The sequence below is a fragment of the Schistocerca serialis genome, chromosome 6 (assembly GCF_023864345.2).
Source record: "Schistocerca serialis cubense isolate TAMUIC-IGC-003099 chromosome 6, iqSchSeri2.2, whole genome shotgun sequence".
NCBI lineage: Eukaryota > Metazoa > Arthropoda > Insecta > Orthoptera > Acrididae > Schistocerca > Schistocerca serialis.
Window position 1 is genome coordinate 63928710 of NC_064643.1, and position 18866 is coordinate 63947575.

Below are 18866 nucleotides of genomic sequence, written 5' to 3' on the forward strand. Positions count from 1 at the left end.
GAACATTCTGTAGCCTCCACTGCCTAGGCTGGGCTGTGGCTGTCTGGGTTTAGTGGTCCAGCCTGGTCCTCATCCTACTTCCTATTTTACTCTTCTTCCTCCCTCTTGGATAGTCTGTTACACTTGTTCATCTTTTGTCTCTGTGTGCTTCTCTTGTCCTGCCCGTGTTGTTAGTCATTCCTAGTCAATCTTGGAGTGGAGTATCTTTGGTAAGTGGTAAGGGCTGGAAGTTGTATATCCTCTCATTGCAATATGCTTTCATGGGCTTCCAATTGCTCCCTAGATGGGGCACCTTGCATGCCTTTCATAATCTAACTCCCTTTCTTCTTTCTGTCACTGATCTCACCTTTGTTGACCTTTTGTAGACCTTGGGGTTTTCTTCCCCAGGGTTTTGTGTGGTAGGCTATCTCTCTTCTACAGTCACGTAGACCTGTCTGTTCAAAAGAGGGACTGATGACCTTGTAGTTTGGTCCCTTCAATCATTCAACTGACCAACAGTCAATGGGAGAATGATTTCCTGGCAGCGATGGACAAAAAACTATATTCATTGAAAGCACCTCTTCAACTATGGCATTATTTCTGCTAGCTGTAGAGATAGAATGAAATGGCGATGACCTGTCTTTGAATAGGGCATTTTTCTCTGACTCGTGTGTGTGTGTGTGTGTGTGTGTGTGTGTGTGTGTGTGTGTGTGTGTGTGTGTGTGTGTGTGTTATTATTTGGCAATGTGACATGTGGACATGTGGTACACTAATGAAAATTTTGTGAAATGCCTTACACAGTTATTTAGAATATTTTAGTGAGATTTAGAGTATCTGTTTCATCCATTCTGCCTTGGTGATCAACAAGACAGCTACCTGTTGTAGTATTTTACTATTTCCATTACCAAGTTCTGTTATTTTATGTAGGATCTTAGGAAATGTATAATGGGAATAGTGAAGGTAACTAGTCACTGCGCAGCTGAGGCACTTAGCAGTTGACAAGCACGCAAATGCGATGGACATAACTACTAAGATTTGGGTCCATGTTCTTTCTTAGAGTTAAAAAATAAAAATCGTTCAGACTTAGGTGAGAGGTTATGTTATGTGGAGTGGTCTTTAAGAAGAGGGAGGAGGGAGGGATGGAGAAGAGGGAGAATGGCTCCAAGCAGGAAGAAGCAGCAAGAGAACAGGATAGGAATGAAGCACCGATGAGTGCAACCTGGTACATGCCAGAAAAGTACAGCAGAGTCCCGCTTATCCAAACCCCGGTAATCCGAATGTTTGGTTAATCCAACCATGAAAAATGTTAGTCTAAGTATGGAAAACTGTGCGGTAAACTGCTGTACATACACACTATTTCAATTTACACAGTACAGTAAACATGTATTAGAAAAATTGGCAAGAAAACATTAGGTTTTAACGATGCATAACATTGAAAGAAAAGCTGTCAAACTTACTAAAATACAGCGGACATTTTATCCCTACATTTTAGATGAGAAAAACTCAGTCATTGTTTCTTGGCTTAATGAAGACAGTCTGTTTTATGATGCATAGTAGCGCCATTGTCTCATAAACATCAAATCAGCATGTGTACCACTGAACTGTTGCTCCAAATAATGTAGCGCGAGGTCAAGGGCTTCTGCTGCGTCACTGTGTGGCACCAGCTCTCCTTTGTCTCTTTCAGGCTCATTGTCACTTCCATCACAACAGTCCACTTCTTCCTGGTTTTGAGTCACAGCAGCAACTAAATCAGCATCAGTAAGGTTCTCCACACAGGCCCATCCACTGCTGTCCACTCCTCTACATCTCCTTCACTAGCTTCTTCACAACCAGGGATAATCTGTATCATTTGTAGTAGATTTTCCCCTTCATTTTCAACTAGGTCGTCCTGAAATTCGAGAGATGTCCACAGTTTTCTCCACGATTTTCTCAGAGTATTTTCTGAAATATTCTGCCATGCCTCAGCGGCCCAATAGACAACATCCTTCACATTGGTCTTTTTTATTTTGTCCACTAAAGGAATGCTATCATCTTGGATCAGCAGTGTTAAAAATTGTTTTCTGTAAATCAGTTTTAATGTTTGCAGTATGCCCTGGTCCATCAGCTGTGGAAGTGGTGTTACATTCGGCGGCAAAAACTTCACCACAATTTCTCCATCACATAATTCCTCAGTGCTGGGGTGAGATGGCGTGTTACCAATCAAAAGGATTGCACTGGGAGACAAATGATTTTCCTTAGAAAACTGTCAAACGGAGGGAGCAAACTGGCTGTGAAACCATTCTTTGAACAGCTTACCATCCATCCCTGCTTTTTTATGGGCAGGGACTTCATGTTCCAGTTTTTAAAAGCTCTGGGCCTAACACATTTTGTCGATCAGCATTAAAGGCAGCTTGTGATTACCAGCAGCGTTGCTGCACGCTAATGAAGCCACATGATCTTTGCACATTTTAAAACCAGGAGCGTGGCCTTCTGCTTTTGATGCCAGGCTTTTTGTTGGCAATGCCCTAAAATTAAGGCCTGTCTCATCAGCGTTATAAATTTGTTGGGGAGAATACTTTCCCTCTCTTACCTTTTTTTCAAACTCACCCAAGTATTCCTTCACTGCATCACGGTCAGAAGAAAACTTCTCTCCAGTAATTGTCAGCTGACAGATTCCATGATGTTTTTTGAATCTGTCCAACCAATCCGTGCTTGCACTAAAAGACTCATCACCATTCATTTTCTTCAGGTAAATGGCATTCTCCTGAACCAGTGCTCCGCTCAAAGGAGTTCCCCTTTCTCTTTTCTGCGTAAACCAAAGCAAAAGAGCTTCATCCACTTTGTCGTACTGGGACTGTTTCAAAGTCTGCCAAATTTCGAGTGTTTTTCTCAAAGACGTTGCGCAGGACTATTCAAACTTCACTCGGTTCTTCTTCCAATCACAAATGGTTGCTTTACCAATACCCAGATCCGTTGCCAGTTTAGATACATTTTCACCATTGTCTATCCATTCAAAGCATTCAGTTTTTCATTGAGAGTTAACGTTGTATGTTTCGGTTTACTCATGACGAAAATACATACACCACTACACCTGAACAAATACAATACAACTCTTATGTGTGCCAGCAATCAATAACTAACATAACCAAGTGCTTTGAGAGCCAACTGGCAGTGCACTGACCTACGACACTACAAAGGTCTCAACAATGTACAACAACAAGGGCAGGGAGTGTGAGTGAACTATTGTTCACAAACTTGTTCCCATTTGTTATCATGGCGTACCTACTTATCTGCTTGGTATACTTCAGTCTAGAAACTCATCACTGTAATTCCGGCTAATCCGGACAAATCAGTACTCCGAACAAGGTCCGGTCCCTATTAGTTCGGATTAAAGGGACTCTACTGTAGTGTGTGGCACATGACAAAGTTGTGGAATGGGTAGGGGAGGGGGGAATAAAAGAGTACAAGAAAGGAAGAGGATGACCGTAGAGAGGACAGTGTGAGTGTAGGTTAATAGAAGCAATGGGAAAGAAGTAAAGGTTGGTGTGGGACAGGGGACACAGAAGACCGAATCCATGATTGTGGGTTCAAAGATATGTTGTAAGGACAACTCCTGTGTAAATTCTGGAAACATCCCCCAGACTGTGGCTAAGCCATGTCCCCACAATATCCTTTCTTCCAGGAGTGCTAGTTCTGCAAGGTTTGCAGGAGAGATGTGAAGCTTGGAAGGTAGGAGATGAGGCACTGGCAGAATGGAAGCTGTGAGGATGGGTTGTGAGTCATGCTTGGGTAGCTGCACAAACCAGATGAATTGCACTATGAATCATTCACTGGATCAATTAAGAGAAGCTGGTGTTGGTGAGGGAGTGTCCAGATGGCACAAATTTTGAAGCAGGCATTGAAGTTATGCAAGTTGGTACTCAGTGGTCTGCTCTGCCACCGAATGGTCGATCTCTCTCTCCATTCTGATGGACAACTGGTTGGTGCTCATTCTCACATAAAAGGCTGTGTAGATGTTACAGCTGAATTGTTATTTTCACAAGTGGTCTTGGTTCTCCTTGATGTAAGATATGGCTGTCATGGCACTGGGCACTGCAATAGAGGGTGCTGTGTGGATACACAGGACAAGTCTTCCACCTGTTGTAGATTGGCTGAGTTGGAGAGGTGGGAAGGGTTCTGGCAAACATGGTTGGCTATATCTGGCATATTCCAGAGCTGAACAAGCTAAGTGTGAAATTCAACTAGTTTGTGGTAGCAAACATTGCAGCTTATATTCTGAACCAATACTGCTGTAATGAAATACTCAATTCTTAAACAACCAACCAATTTTTAAAAAAGAAACCTACAAGATAATGCAGTGCATATATAACTTTCTTTTTTTTTTTTCTTCAGGATTGCTTCACATGGCAGGTACACCGAGTTATCAGTTAGTGAGTAAAGCTGTGTGGGATTGAATATGACTATTATTATAGTGAATTAGTTTGTAGCGAGTAAGAGCAAGTAGTTTGTGCTAATTTTATTATAGCTTTTATTGCTACATTAGTGCCATGTGAAATGTGAATGTGTGTGTGTGTGTGTTACTGGCAAACAAAAACAAGATGATCATAAGGAGAGCAACACAAGAGGTGTTCAACAAATTTGAAAGTAATCTTTTGCCTGCTGATATGATGAGGATTGTAAGAAGTCTTGGTCTTCAGTTAAGCTGGTAAATGTAAGAAAGTCAGTCACACAGTGGTGATACTGAAACACAAGATGACACTGTGAAGAGCAAAATACTGACCTGCGTCTTCCAAAATAGTTTCACTGCAAAAGGTAATGCTAGTTCATTCTATCAATTGTTCTGTGATTTCCAAAATAACTGATATTGATATCAATAATTCAGAAAAGATTTTTGGACAGATGCAGATGATTATACATCTTTAACAATTGCATACGTCTGTCTTAGAATTACGGGACATCTTACATGGTCACACATTACAAACTCAAGTCTCTTTCACAGGAATCAACAGTTACTTTGTGAAACTCAGTTTGCTTTGTTTTTCTGTGAAATCCACATGGCTGCATATAGCAGGGTAACAGTCCCTGCTCATATGTCGATGTTGTGTCCCTTGACTTCCAGTTGGTGTTTCATACAGTTCCGCATGAATGCCTGATGAACAACATCAAAGTGCTGAACCAGCTTTGTGACTGGCTTGAGCACTTCCTCATACATAAAACTTGGCACATGTTCTTAATGGTGACAAACCATCAGATGTGAAAGCAACTTTTGACATACTACGAGAATGTCACTGTTTACACAGACAGAGGCAGCTGGGGCAGGCTATCTCAGATATATGAAGAAGTAGTATACAGGGTGTTACAAAAAGGTACGGCCAAACTTTCAAGAAACGTTCCTCACACACAAAGAAAGAAAATATGTTACGTGGACGTGTGTCCGGAAACGCTTACTTTCCATGTTAGAGCTCATTTTATTACTTCTCTTCAAATCACATTAATCATGGAATGGAAACACACAGCAACAGAATGTACCAGTGTGACTTCAAACACTTTGTTACAGGAAATGTTCAAAGTGTCCTCTGTTAGCGAGGATACATGCATCCACCCTCCATCGCATGGAATACCTGATGCGCTGATGCAGCCCTGGAGAATGGCGTATTGTATCACAGCCGTCCACAATACGAGCACGAAGAGTCTCTACATTTGGTACCGGGGTTACGTAGACAAGAGCTTTCAAAATGCCCCCATAAATGAAAGTCAAGAGGGTTGAGGTCAGGAGAGCGTGGAGACCATGGAATTGGTCCGCCTCAACCAATCCATCGGTCACCGAATCTGTTGTTGAGAAGCGTACAAACACTTCGACTGAAATGTGCAGGAGCTCCATCGTGCATGAACCACACGTTGTCGTACTTGTAAAGGCACATGTTCTAGCAGCACAGGTAGAGTATCCCGTATGAAATCATGATAACGTGCTCCATTGAAAGTACGTGGAAGAACATGGGGCCCAATCAAGACATCACCAACAATGCCTGCCCGAACGTTCACAGAAAATCTGTGTTGATGACGTGATTGCACAATTGCGTGCGGATTCTCATCAGCCCACACATGTGGCGGTTAATCGAGGAAGTACAGTACATACTGACAAAACTAAAATGAGCTCTAACATGGAAATTAAGCGCTTACGGACATATGTCCACATAACATATTTTCTTTGTGTGTGAGGAATGTTTCCTGAAAGTTTGGCCGTACCTTTTTGTAACACCCTGTATATACCAAGCTGAGATTATGCAGAGATGTGGTGAATTTTCTGATCTATGCTAGTAGTATTTAATATTGATAGCTTTCAAATTGTGACAGTGACTTTTTCCTTTCTTTATTGAACCGTATCTGTTTTTCTCTGACACTGAAAAGAGCCCCTGAAGAATACTAACATGAATCAATCTCCCTCAAACAGTACCAAGATAACAGTGCCCCAAACCACTGTCTCGCCATCTGGACAAGAGATCCCTCAAACCTCTGCCTTTCTGTACCAAATGTGAGCAGTACAGCTACAAGTTTACTGTCATGTGTGAATGGTGGCCTTTAACACTGATGCAGGCTGTAGACAAATTATGGGCAGACAATACTGTGTATTGAATTTCATCTGGACTTACTGAAGCTTACATCCATAGTATATGTCATTTCATGTCTCTGAGAGTCATCTGCCTTTCCTTGTAGAATTTTTGTTTTAATTTTCCCTTACAGATAAAAGCCCAGACGTATTAAACCTGGCAAGAGTGCAAGCAAAATCATGTTTTCGAAACAACTGAACTGACAGTCTCAAACTGGTTTGCAAAGAAAGTTTAACTATTTGTGTGGGATAGGTGTGATATCTGTCACATTGATTTGAAATGGATTGCCCTACATTCAGTGGGATGTTTTCTGACAACTGCATCAACATATCTTTTAGGAACTGTAGATGTGTTTCAGTATTTAGAATCCCATCAGTAAAATAGGGACCAGTGATGGTTGCTATTCCTGAAATTCTGGTACCATGCATGACTTACCAAGTCATTTGACACCCACTTTTTTCAGCCATTGTGGATTGTCCACTCCCAAGTAGTCATACAGTGAACTATGCTTTGAGCACAGTTTGTAAATGATGATTTGTGTGTAAACGAAGTCACACATAGAAACATGGATCACTTAGTAATTTTTGTAGACACTATTCAGATAACTGTACCCAGTGTTGAAAGTCATTGCCATGCAGCTGTTGATTGAGTAGCAAAATATGGAATGGATAAATTTGTAGAATATCCCTGCTAGCATGTTCGAGTTGCCCCAAAATTACACATAGAATCTATACTATTGCTGCTAAAATATAGGTTTCATTTCTCTACTCAATTATGTTATGTTTTGTTTGTGTATTTTAAGCTTCACACTTTCAATTTTTATTACATTTGCAATGACAGGCCATGAGGCCTTGACACAGTCAGATCATCTCTCTGAATACGACTGTGCCACTGCTCTAACAGTTTGGCAGTGTTCACCGTAAACAAAAACCCAATCCACTTTTTCAGCTGAACAATTTCATGAGCAAGTTGTCTGATTGAGCACATCAGTCTGTACACCATAGCTGCAGCAAAGTCCATGTGTAAACACAGGGACTGCACCTGATTTACACATCTGCTTACATTTGGTACAGCAGATAGACAATTCTGGGATCTCTTCTTCCAATGGCTGGATGGTAGTTTAAGGTACCCTAGTTCTACACATTATGTTGTTGAAGTCCTCACTGAAGGCTCTTTCTAATGCAACAGAAGAAGAGTGTGTAGGCCCATTAAAAACAAAAACAAAGAACATTATGAAAACACGGTGCTATAATTCAGCAGCTATAGATGTTACAAATTATGTACACACCAGAAAATTCGACTATAGCTTAGTGGAAACTGCAGCTCTATATGTTTACACATTCTGGATATATCTAAGGTGCCCAACCTTAGCTGCTTCAGCCTGTGCAAGCTATCCTGCAGATAACAATAGAAGTTCCAGGGTGCACTTTGGAAGTGGTGCCCACCATGAAGTATCATAGCCAGAAAATTGTAGTGAAATGCAGGAAGACACTCAGAAATTTGGTGCCAGTCATTATATGAGTTGATATTTGACCCTCAACATCAATAAATATAGTGTATTGTCCATAAAAAGAGGCAAAGCTCTATTGTTGTTTGGTTACATGATTGACTGTCAAGCAATGGATCCAGTAACAACGGTAAAATACCAGTATATTTGAGTATGTGTCAAAAGTGATCTTACATGGAAAGACGATACAAAACTTTGTAAAATGCAGATGCCTGAGAGATTCTTTGGAAGAACCACAAAGAATTTTAATTCACCTCTTTAATAGGTAATTAAAAAAAACCTCTTTTAACCAATTCTTGAGTACTGCTCACCAGTCAACATTACATCTCAGAAAGGTTTTTAGAAGGCTTAGAAAAAATCATAAGACAAGCAGCACATTTTATTGCTGGTTTATATAGTACTGCGGGAACATCATGCAGATGCTCATCTACCTCCACTCACAAATGTTATATAGGAGACATCGTGCAACAAGAAGAAGTGCTAAAACTGTCAGATGGCATGTTGCAAGAGGATCCCAGGAACAAAGTTATCTTGTGAAATGAACACAATTACAGAAATTAATGTTCATGCAGAGGCTTACCATTCGTTTTTCTTCTAACACATCATTTGTGAATCAAACAGGAAAAAGGGGTACATGGAACACCCTCACCCATGTCTGTGAGCTGACTTGAGCGCTATAGATATAACTGTAGATGGCACATGTACACCTTAGACTTAAAGATATGTCTTTTACATATGGCCTTATATGACTTCATTGAAAACTTAACATTACTTTTGCTTACTTTGGTATTGTGGCAGGTCAGGTATAGTGAGATTCTGTCCATATTCATTTAACAGCTCAAGGATACCTCCATTTGTCCATCCAAACCCAGGTTGAACTACATATTCTCCTCCATTTCCAAATTCTCCAGGTTTTTCAGCATCATACTGAAATGAAATATTGTGTTACAATCAGCTAAATAAGTACTCTGAGATGCAATACTCTTATTATTTTGTGACTGGAAGAAGGAATGAAACAAAGAAAACCAACCTTTTCAAACATATTATTGTAGCGTATATAGCCAGTATATGTTGCATGTATCCATATTTGTGCCAGCTCAAATGCAAACTCAGTGGCCTCTCTTACACCAGTCTTCTGCAGACCCATGATTAAAATGTTTTCAAGTGGGGGCCAAACATTTGGGAAGTCCCACTGCTCACCAGTGAAAATTAAGGATGCCGGAGCCCCTCCAAGATAACTTTCAATGTTGTTGTCTTTTAGGTAAGATACAATACCACGTATTTCCTTTTTAGACTGAAATAAAAAGTACATATTGAATGGAGCATGTACAATAAACAGTTTAGATAGGAAGAGAATGGAAGCTTTTGATATGATGAAGATTAGATGAGTAGGTCACACAACCAATTAAGTGGTTCTGAGTAGAATTGAAGAGAAGAGGAATTTGTGGCACAACTTGACTAAAAGAAGGGATTGGATGGTAGGACACATTCTGAGGCATCAAGGGATCACCAATTTAGTATTGGAGGGAAGTGTGGAGGGTAAAAATTGTAGAGGGAGATCAAGAGATGAATACATTAAGCAGATTCAGAAGGATGAAGGTTGCAGTAGTTACTCGGAGATGAAGAGGCTTGCACAGGATAGAGTAGCATGGAGAGGTGCATCGAGCCAGTCTTTGGACTGAAGACCACAACAACAACAACAATATCAAGTGAAGATTTTTCTATTTAATTGGTGTAATGACATTTTGATGTTTTGTTAGCTGCACTTACAATGGTGAATGACAGAACTGTAATTAAATATATCAAATATTAATGCAGTAAATTTACTACTGCAACATGTAAATTTTAATACTGAATGTAACCATTAATTGATTCCAAGACAGTCACATTAGTTTTCAAAACAGAAATCACATTTTATTGTGCAACAGAAGAACATTGTCCAGTGTTCAATAAATATGCATCTCCACAGAAATTGTATTTCTGTTTGAAAAATCTGCAACTAGTGTTATAAACAGTCCATTGGGATTCTGACTGAAATAGTTAATGGGAATACATTTTTTTTAAAAGAATAACATATTTCAGGTTCCGGTCACATAAATGTGTTTCAGTGAGATGGTATATCTTGTATGCGTGGGAAAGCATTTGTGACTGACTTGTACAAGCATTGCACCATCACTGCTGAAAAATGTGAAACCAATGTCCTGTGTAATCTATTGTTGCAAGTTACAAAAATAAGCAGTTTTTAAAAATTAGAACAGTCATCTATTGTCACTTAATATGATATTAACTCACCGTAAGCTACAGTGTTGGAATGGAGGCTTTTTACACGTTTTATGATTTAAAAATAGTTGGAGTGCCTTTGGTATTTGGGGATTCTTCTTATTCCATAGACATAGTTTCAAATCTTGATTCAGAGGCTTAGCAGCATCTGCTACAGATAATATGAATTTTGCGTTCATAAAATTTTTGAAGAGGTGGCGTCACTAGAAGTATCAGGATTAGATTTGCAGCAGTATTAAAAGGAACTCTTTCTTTTAGGGAGGTCTGCAGTTGGTAGATAACAATACATTTAAGTGGCCAAGTTTGTCTAGGAAGAAATTCTTAACAAACCAATTCCTCTGCAATCTAAGGGATGAGCTAAACTGAAAGGCAATATTACAACAAGTATAGTATAAAGATAGGCATTATGATTATTAAGTGCAGAATAGGCATGAAGAAAAAGTGGCTAGAAATGTATTAGACCATAGCGGGTTGAATCCAGAGGATTTCCCCAGTTTTAGAGTGTAACAAATGAAAGCATGGGATATCTTTGTAAATGAAGTGAAGTGACGTGGCACTTGTGTGCAGTGGTCAGATGGACACTAATTTTTATCTTATTTCCAATATGTTTAACTAGTAACATGTAGCACTTACTTAAAAATTTCAAAATCTTTTCTAGACCAAATTTTAATCAACTTTATTATTCAGATTCTCATTTCAAATATTCTGATTACATTTGTGTTATTAATTTTCATTAGGATCCTGTTAATTAAAAGTTACATTTGACTGAAGTTAGAACTATAGTTAGAGAGACGTGAAACAGTGTGAGGTAATTGTTAAATTTGTGAAAAGTTACCTACACCAGTTGAAAGTGACTCATTTCGACTTTAGAGGAAAGTATTGTAAATTATCAAAAACTAATTATCTTCTTAACTAATTAAACAATTTACACAAGTGGTTTTGTATTAACCACTGTCATATTCCAGAGTTTTGTTACCTTAGTTTTTCTGTACCATCTGACATAGAACAATAATTAACTCACTAATTAATAATGTCATGTAATTTGCTATGGCACTCATTTATATAAACAAGATGATTCATGTTGGTGTAGGGTTAATAGTTCCACATATATTTCCAAATTTATGACTTGCACAATTTTATAAATCAAAATCATATTAGTTCTTATAGTTCGTCAAAATTAGTAAATTCCAACATGTACATTTGTCAAAGTATAATCTACCTTTCAGAATATAAAGATGTGCTGTAAAGTAATACCTCAGAACATTTTATTCTGTTCTCATATTGGTTGAGGTATTACATGTCATGTATTTTAATTGGTCAACTTTCCCACTTCACTGATGCAGCCCACTGTTATTACAGGGCTCCAAATTGTAGCGTGTAATGTGGTTGTGTGTAACATAACTATATCAGCACTTAAGATACCCTCTCCTTCAGCATGAGTATGCCAGACCACTCATAAGTACTGTGACATCAGCATCAATAGAACATGTTGGGTTCACTGTCATCGGTCATCCTCCATACAGTCCTGACATGGCCCCATCTGAATTTCATCTGTTTCCAAAACTTAAAGAACACCTTCAAGGACTTCACTTGACAGTGATGAAGCGGTGCAAAAAGGGGAGGGTGGGGGGGGTGTGAGGGTGTTTTTTTTTGGGTGGGGGGGGGGGAGGGTGTTGTGTCTCTGTCAACGAAGTCAAACATTCTACAGTGACAGTATCAGCAAGCTAGTCTCTCATTGGCAGAAATGTGTTCGGTTCCTTCAATTTGACACCCATTATTGATTTTCCTACTCGGGTGGTAAAGGATAGCAGCTCACTGATAGATAACTTCTTTATAGACCAAGATAAGTTTAACCAGATAAATGCTCAGCCTGTTGAGAATGGTCTTTCTGATCATGGTGCACAGCTAGTTACAATATATGACATAGCTCCATTCAGCAATACTAAACAGTCCTTCAAAGTAGTACGTTCAGTCAACAATTTAACAATTGCAAATTTCAGGGAAAGCCTACAGCAGTTAGACTGGGATGAGGTGTACCGTGAACCTGATGCCAATTTAAAATATAATTTATTTCATGACATTTTTGTAAATGCATTTGAAAACTGCTTCCCCAAGAAAATAGTTAAATATACTCGTAAGAAACCTTGTAACAAACCATGGCTTACTAAGGGTATAAAAATATCTTGTAACCGGAAAAGGGAAATGTATCTGACAGCAAGAAAGAGTAGTGACCCAGAAACTATCAAAAATTATAAAAACTACTGTGTTATATTAAGAAAAGTTATTAAAAAATCCAGAAGTATGTGTATCATGTCTGAAACAGCAACTCTGATAATAAAATTAAAACAATTTGGAATATTATTAAAAGAGAAACAGGTCAACCAAGAGCAGAGGAAGACAGTATTACCATCAAATTGAATGAAAACTTTACGAACAAAAAGTCAGAAGTTGAAAATATTTTTAATAATCATTTTCTAAATGTTGTGGATATAGTAGGATCCAGGTGTTCATTAGAAGATGCTAGGCTGTTAATGGAAGAGGCCATACCTATGCAATTTGATACAATTGAAATCTCACCCACTTCTCCCTCTGAAATTAGGAAAATAATAAACTTGCTTAAAAGCAAAAACTCACATGGAATTGATGGCATTTCCAGCAAAATACTAAAAGCTTGTTCTCAACAGATAAGTAAGATTCTCAGCCACCTGTGTAATAGCTCTCTGGAACAGGGCATTTTCCCTGATAGACTGAAATATGCTATTGTTATACCTTTGCATAAAAAGGGGGATAGATCTGATGTCAACAATTACCGTCCAATCTCCCTTCTAACACCTTTATCCAAAATTTTTGAGAAAGTAATGTATTCAAGAGTAGCTTCACATATATGTAAAAATGAAGTACTAACAAAATGTCAGTTTGGTTTCCAGAAAGGTTTTTCAACAGAAAATGCCATATATGCTTTCACCAATCAAATTTTGAATGATCTGAATAACCGAACACCACCCATTGGGATTTTTTGTGATCTCTCAAAGGCTTTTGATTGTGTAAATCATGAAATTCTGCTAGACAAGCTCAAGTATTGTGGCATGAGTGGGACAGTGCACAAATGGTTTAATTCGTACCTAACTGGAAGAGTGCAGAAAGTTGAAATAAGTAGTTCTCGTAACATGCAAAGATCAGCACATTCCTCAAACTGGGGAACTATCAAGAATGGGGTTCCACAAGGGTCAGTCTTGGGTCCTTTGGGGTTCTTATTATATATTAATGACTTGCCATTCTATATTCATGAAGAGGCAAAGTTAGTTCTCTTCGCTGATGATACAAGTATAGTAATCACACCTGAGAAACAAGAATTAACTGATGAAATTGTCAATACTGTCTTTCAGAAAATTACTAAGTGGTTCCTTGTAAACGGACTCTCACTGAATTTTGATAAGACACAGTACATACAGTTCCGTACAGTGAATGGTATGACGCCATTAATAAATATAGACCTTAATCAGAAGCATATAGCTAAGGTAGAATATTCCAAATTTTTAGGTATGTCCATTGATGAGAGATTAAATTGGAAGAAACACATTGATGATCTGCTGAAACGTTTGAGTTCAGCTACTAATGCAATAAGGCTCATTGCAAATTTTGGTGATAAACATCTTAGTAAATTAGCTTACTACGCCTATTTTCACTCATTGCTTTCATATGGCATCATATTTTGGGGTAATTCATCACTGAGGAATAAAGTATTTATTGCACAAAAGCGTGTAATCAGAATAATAGCTGGAGTCCACCCAAGATCATCCTGCAGACATTTATTTAAGGATCTAGGGATATTCACAGTAGCTTCTCAGTATACATACTCTCTTATGAAATTTGTTATTAACAACCAAACCCAATTCAAAAGTAATAGCAGTGTGCATAACTACAATACTAGGAGAAAGGACGATCTTCACTATTCAAGATTAAATCTAACTTTGGCACAGAAAGGGGTGAATTATACTGGCACTAAAGTCTTTGGTCACTTACCAAATAGTATCAAAAGTCTGACAGATAACCAACAAGTATTTAAGAAGAAATTAAAAGAATTTCTGAATGACAACTCCTTCTACTCCATAGAGGAATTTTTAGATATAAATTAAGAAAAAAAAGAAAAAAAACCAAAAATATTAAAAAAAATAAAAAAAATAAAAATAAAAAATAAAGAAAAGCAAAAAAACACAAAAAATAAAGTTGTTATATTAACTTAAGTATGTTGTTAAATTAACCTAATTATGTCATGTATTGGAAAATTCGACTCGTTCCACATCATTACGAAATATCGTATTCATGATCCATGGAACTAGTATTAATCTAATCTGTTCATTGCCAGGATGATTATGTTGAGAAAGAAATACGTAGGCATGAATAATAAAGATGTCGAATCTTAATAAAGTTTATTTTACTTGAAGCACTTTAACAATTTTCACTTAAGAAATTTAAAGGCATTCTTTCCAGCACGCCCACTTAACAATTTTAGACCATCTATCTTAGTCATGAAATAGTTAGCCCACAGTTGTAAAACTTAAGAGTAATGACTATACTGGATGTGCTTGTGTTGTCCGACTCTTTTTTATGACATATATTCTGGATGCAAGAATACATGCTCTGGTCAGTGCGGAACTCGAGAACTTTAATGTGTAAAAACTTTTGTGTAATTACAGTCTCTGTAAGTAATGAACATTGTGACTGAACTGTGTTGTGATTAAAAAATGCTGTGTAAGGTTATTGTTATTGAAGCAAGTTATTGTTGAACACAGTGGTGTAGACTGAGTTGAATGGACCACAGAAGCACAATATTTGATGAACCGAGAAAGTGCTGTAGTAAATCTAAACTGTGTTGTTTTAGATAAATGTGAACTGTTTAATTTGGGCCATAATTGAAAACTTCACCACTGTCATTGCATGGGTTGGCTTGGATAATTGCAGGAAGGATTGTTTGTAGTGTAGAAGCTGGTCACCATGATTAAACACTGAATTTCTTATGAAGTATAATGTGTGCATTAATGTCATCAAACTTACAGAGTCACATATATCAATGAACAAACAACACCCCACACTCAGTTAGATTTCAGCTTTGCAGTCATCAAGATTGGTGCTACTGGAGAGAGAAAGGCAAGTTCTGTTGCAACCTGACCTCATATATTCCTTCTGTTAACAGTTTCCACCTTTGACTTAATGATTATTGTCCATTATTATCCAATTTTGGCTTCTGTATGATTTTCAAGATGTAGTTAATGTACATGAGCACAAGCCACCAAGCCATTAATATATAGCAGACAATCATGAGGTTTACGACATGTACTCATGTATACAGTCTGTATAAAAATGATTTAAAAGTCATAGCCGAAACAAGAAAACTGCCCAGCACGTCGGCCGTATCATATTGCACAACTGGCAATCATCTGTTCTATTCTATCTGGTAATAACACCAGCAACTGAGTGTGGATTAAGGTACTGTTCTCGTTTATGTCCCCGCAAAGACTCCAGTCCAGCATATGTGGGTGTGTGATGCCTTAATCATTTTTTCAGCAAAAGTGAATGTACAGTAAATATTTTCTCTGAAAATGACATAAAACATGAAGCTTTGGAGAGTCTCTCTTGTGCTCTGCTGTGTTATATGGCAGCTGTGTTTCCCACATTATTACAGCTCACTTTTCCACATAGATGGAATGTAGCATAATTACTGAGCATTATATGTAAACAAAATTATCTTCTATTCCCCTGACCGTAATCAGTTCACAAAGCTTTGATCGCTTTTGTTTATTTTTACAGTTGTCAAGGGCTTGAAGCAGTTGAATCTTGTATGATTTGAAACATAAATGTTACTACATATCTTGCCACACAGGTATATGAGAAATGGCTTACTCTCAACTTACACCATGAGTTGACTTCTGCACACTATGTGCAAAATTCTGTCAAATGTGGTTTACACCTTTTATGAGCACACAGAAAGATCTGTGAATTTCCTCTTTCGAAAACAATCTCTCTCAAAACTGCTGGTGTCATTGTCCAGTGCATTGAGCTGTAGGAAGTGCAGTTCCACACTGTTGACAATAATCATGCTGCACAGTTGTATCTGGAAGGCACCAAATGAGAGAGAGAATGTGAAACATAGTTTGCTGCTGTGTTACTGCTATCTTGGCTCAGTGTACACTGACTCGTGAACGAGGGAGTGAGCTACCTGTTTCGGGAATAACTCTGCCAGTGACCACATAAAAATTTATTTCCTGTGTTCACGTGGAGGATATAGTCTTGTGAAGTCGCATGAATATCTTTGAAACGTCCTGTGTATTGCTTTTAAGATGGATTTAAGCTGCTGACTTTTTGAGAAAATATTTTTGAATGTTTGGCTTCTTGCCATGGTAACAAATGTTCCGTGTAGCTTGCAGTATTTGATGGAGGAAATGTTTCTTGAATGCCTTTGTTTCTTCTTTGAAGGTTTTATTTCTAGGACCAGGTTGCTAGGAGAGTCCACCTGACTAAGATCAAAAAGTGATGTTAGGCTTGCCAAGACCAAAATGTTGTTTAGTTTAATGTTCTTCTGAGTCCTGGGACCTCAACTACTACAATATCTGAAGTAGAAGGCAAAATAGAATCTGTAATAAACGAAGCAGAATTTGTCAGAATGATGTTCCTCAAACAGCACATATGATTCATTTTCCAGGCTTAAGAGAGTACCTGTATCTATATTAATAATGATATTAACAGCATGATATTAACAGCACCCCCCCATGAACCATGGACCTTGCCGTTGGTGGGGAGGCTTGCATGCCTCAGCGATACAGATGGCGATACCGTAGGTGCAACCACTTCGGAGGGATATCTGTTGAGAGGCCAGACAAACATGTGGTTCCTGAAGAGGGGCAGCAGCCTTTACAGTAGTCGCAGGGGCAACAGTCTGGATGATTGACTGATCTGGCCTTGTAACCCTAACCAAAACGGCCTTGCTGTGCTGGTACTGCGAACGGCTGAAAGCAAGGGGAAACTACAGCCGTAATTTTTCCCGAGGGCATGCAGCTTTACTGTATGGTTAAATGATGATGGCGTCCTCTTGGGTAAAATATTCCGGAGGTAAAATAGTCCCCCATTCGGATCTCCGACGGGGACTACTCAAGAGGACGTCGTTATCAGGAGAAAGAAAACTTGCGTTCTGCGGATTGGAGCGTGGAATGTCAGATCCCTTAATCTGGCGGGTAGGTTAGAAAACTTAAAAAGGGAAATGGATAGGTTAAAGTTAGATATAGTGGGAATTACTGAAGTTCGGTGGCAGGAGGAACAAGACTTTTGGTCAGGTGAATACAGGGTTATAAATACAAAATCAAATAGGGGTAATGCAGGAGTAGGTTTAATAATGAATAAAAAAATAGGAGTGAGGATAAGCTACTACAAACAGCATAGTGAACGCATTATTGTGGCCAAGATAGACATGAAGCCCACACCTACTACAATAGTACAAGTTTATATGCCAACTAGCTCTGCAGATGATGAAGAAATTGATGAAATGTATGATGAAATAAAAGAAATTATTCAGATAGTGAAGGGAGACGAAAATTTAATAGTCATGGGTGACTGGAATTCGTCAGTAGGAAAAGGGAGAGAAGGAAACATAGTAGGTGAATATGGATTGGGGGGAAGAAACGAAAGAGGAAGCCGCCTTGTAGAATTTTGCACAGAGCATAACTTAATCATAGCTAACACTTGGTTCAAGAATCATAAAAGAAGGTTGTATACCTGGAAGAATCCTGGAGATACTAAAAGGTATCAGATAGATTATATAATGGTAAGACAGAGATTTAGGAACCAGGTTTTAAATTGTAAGACATTTCCAGGGGCAGATATGGATTCTGACCACAATCTCTTGGTTATGAACTGCAGATTGAAACTGAAGAAACTGCAAAAAGGTGGGAATTTAAGGAGATGGGACCTGGATAAACTGAAAGAACCAGAGGTTGTAGAGAGTTTCAGGGAGAGCATAAGGGAACAATTGACAGGAATGGGGGAAAGAAATACAGTAGAAGAAGAATGGGTAGCTCTGAGGGATGAAGTAGTGAAAGCAGCAGACGATCAAGTAGGTAAAAAGGCGAGGGCTAATAGAAATCCTTGGGTAACAGAAGAAATATTGAATTTAATTGATGAAAGGAGAAAATATAAAAATACAGTAAATGAAGCAGGCAAAAAGGAATACAAACGTCTCAAAAATGAGATCGACAGGAAGTGCAAAATGGCTAAGCAGGGATGGCTAGAGGACAAATGTAAGGATGTAGAGGCTTGTCTCACTAGGGGTAAGATAGATACTGCCTACAGGAAAATTAAAGAGACCTTTGGAGAGAAGAGAACCACTTGTATGAATATCAAGAGCTCAGATGGCAACCCAGTTCTAAGCAAAGAAGGGAAGGCAGAAAGGTGGTGGGAGTATATAGAGGGCCTATACAAGGGCAATGTACTTGAGGACAATATTATGGAAATGGAAGAGGATC

General features: G+C 38.5%; 1 protein-coding gene across 1 annotated transcript in view; it reads right to left on the reverse strand.

Moving 5' to 3' along the window:
- The window catches only part of LOC126484278 (trehalase-like), a 325129-nt gene that overhangs the window by 124253 nt on the left and 182010 nt on the right, over nucleotides 1–18866 (reverse strand). The window contains exons 9-10 of the mRNA XM_050107704.1: nucleotides 9104–9367; nucleotides 8856–9000 (exon numbers count right to left, since the gene is read on the reverse strand). Coding sequence (XP_049963661.1) covers nucleotides 8856–9000; nucleotides 9104–9367 — 409 coding nt within the window. The remainder of the gene's footprint in view (nucleotides 1–8855; nucleotides 9001–9103; nucleotides 9368–18866) is intronic.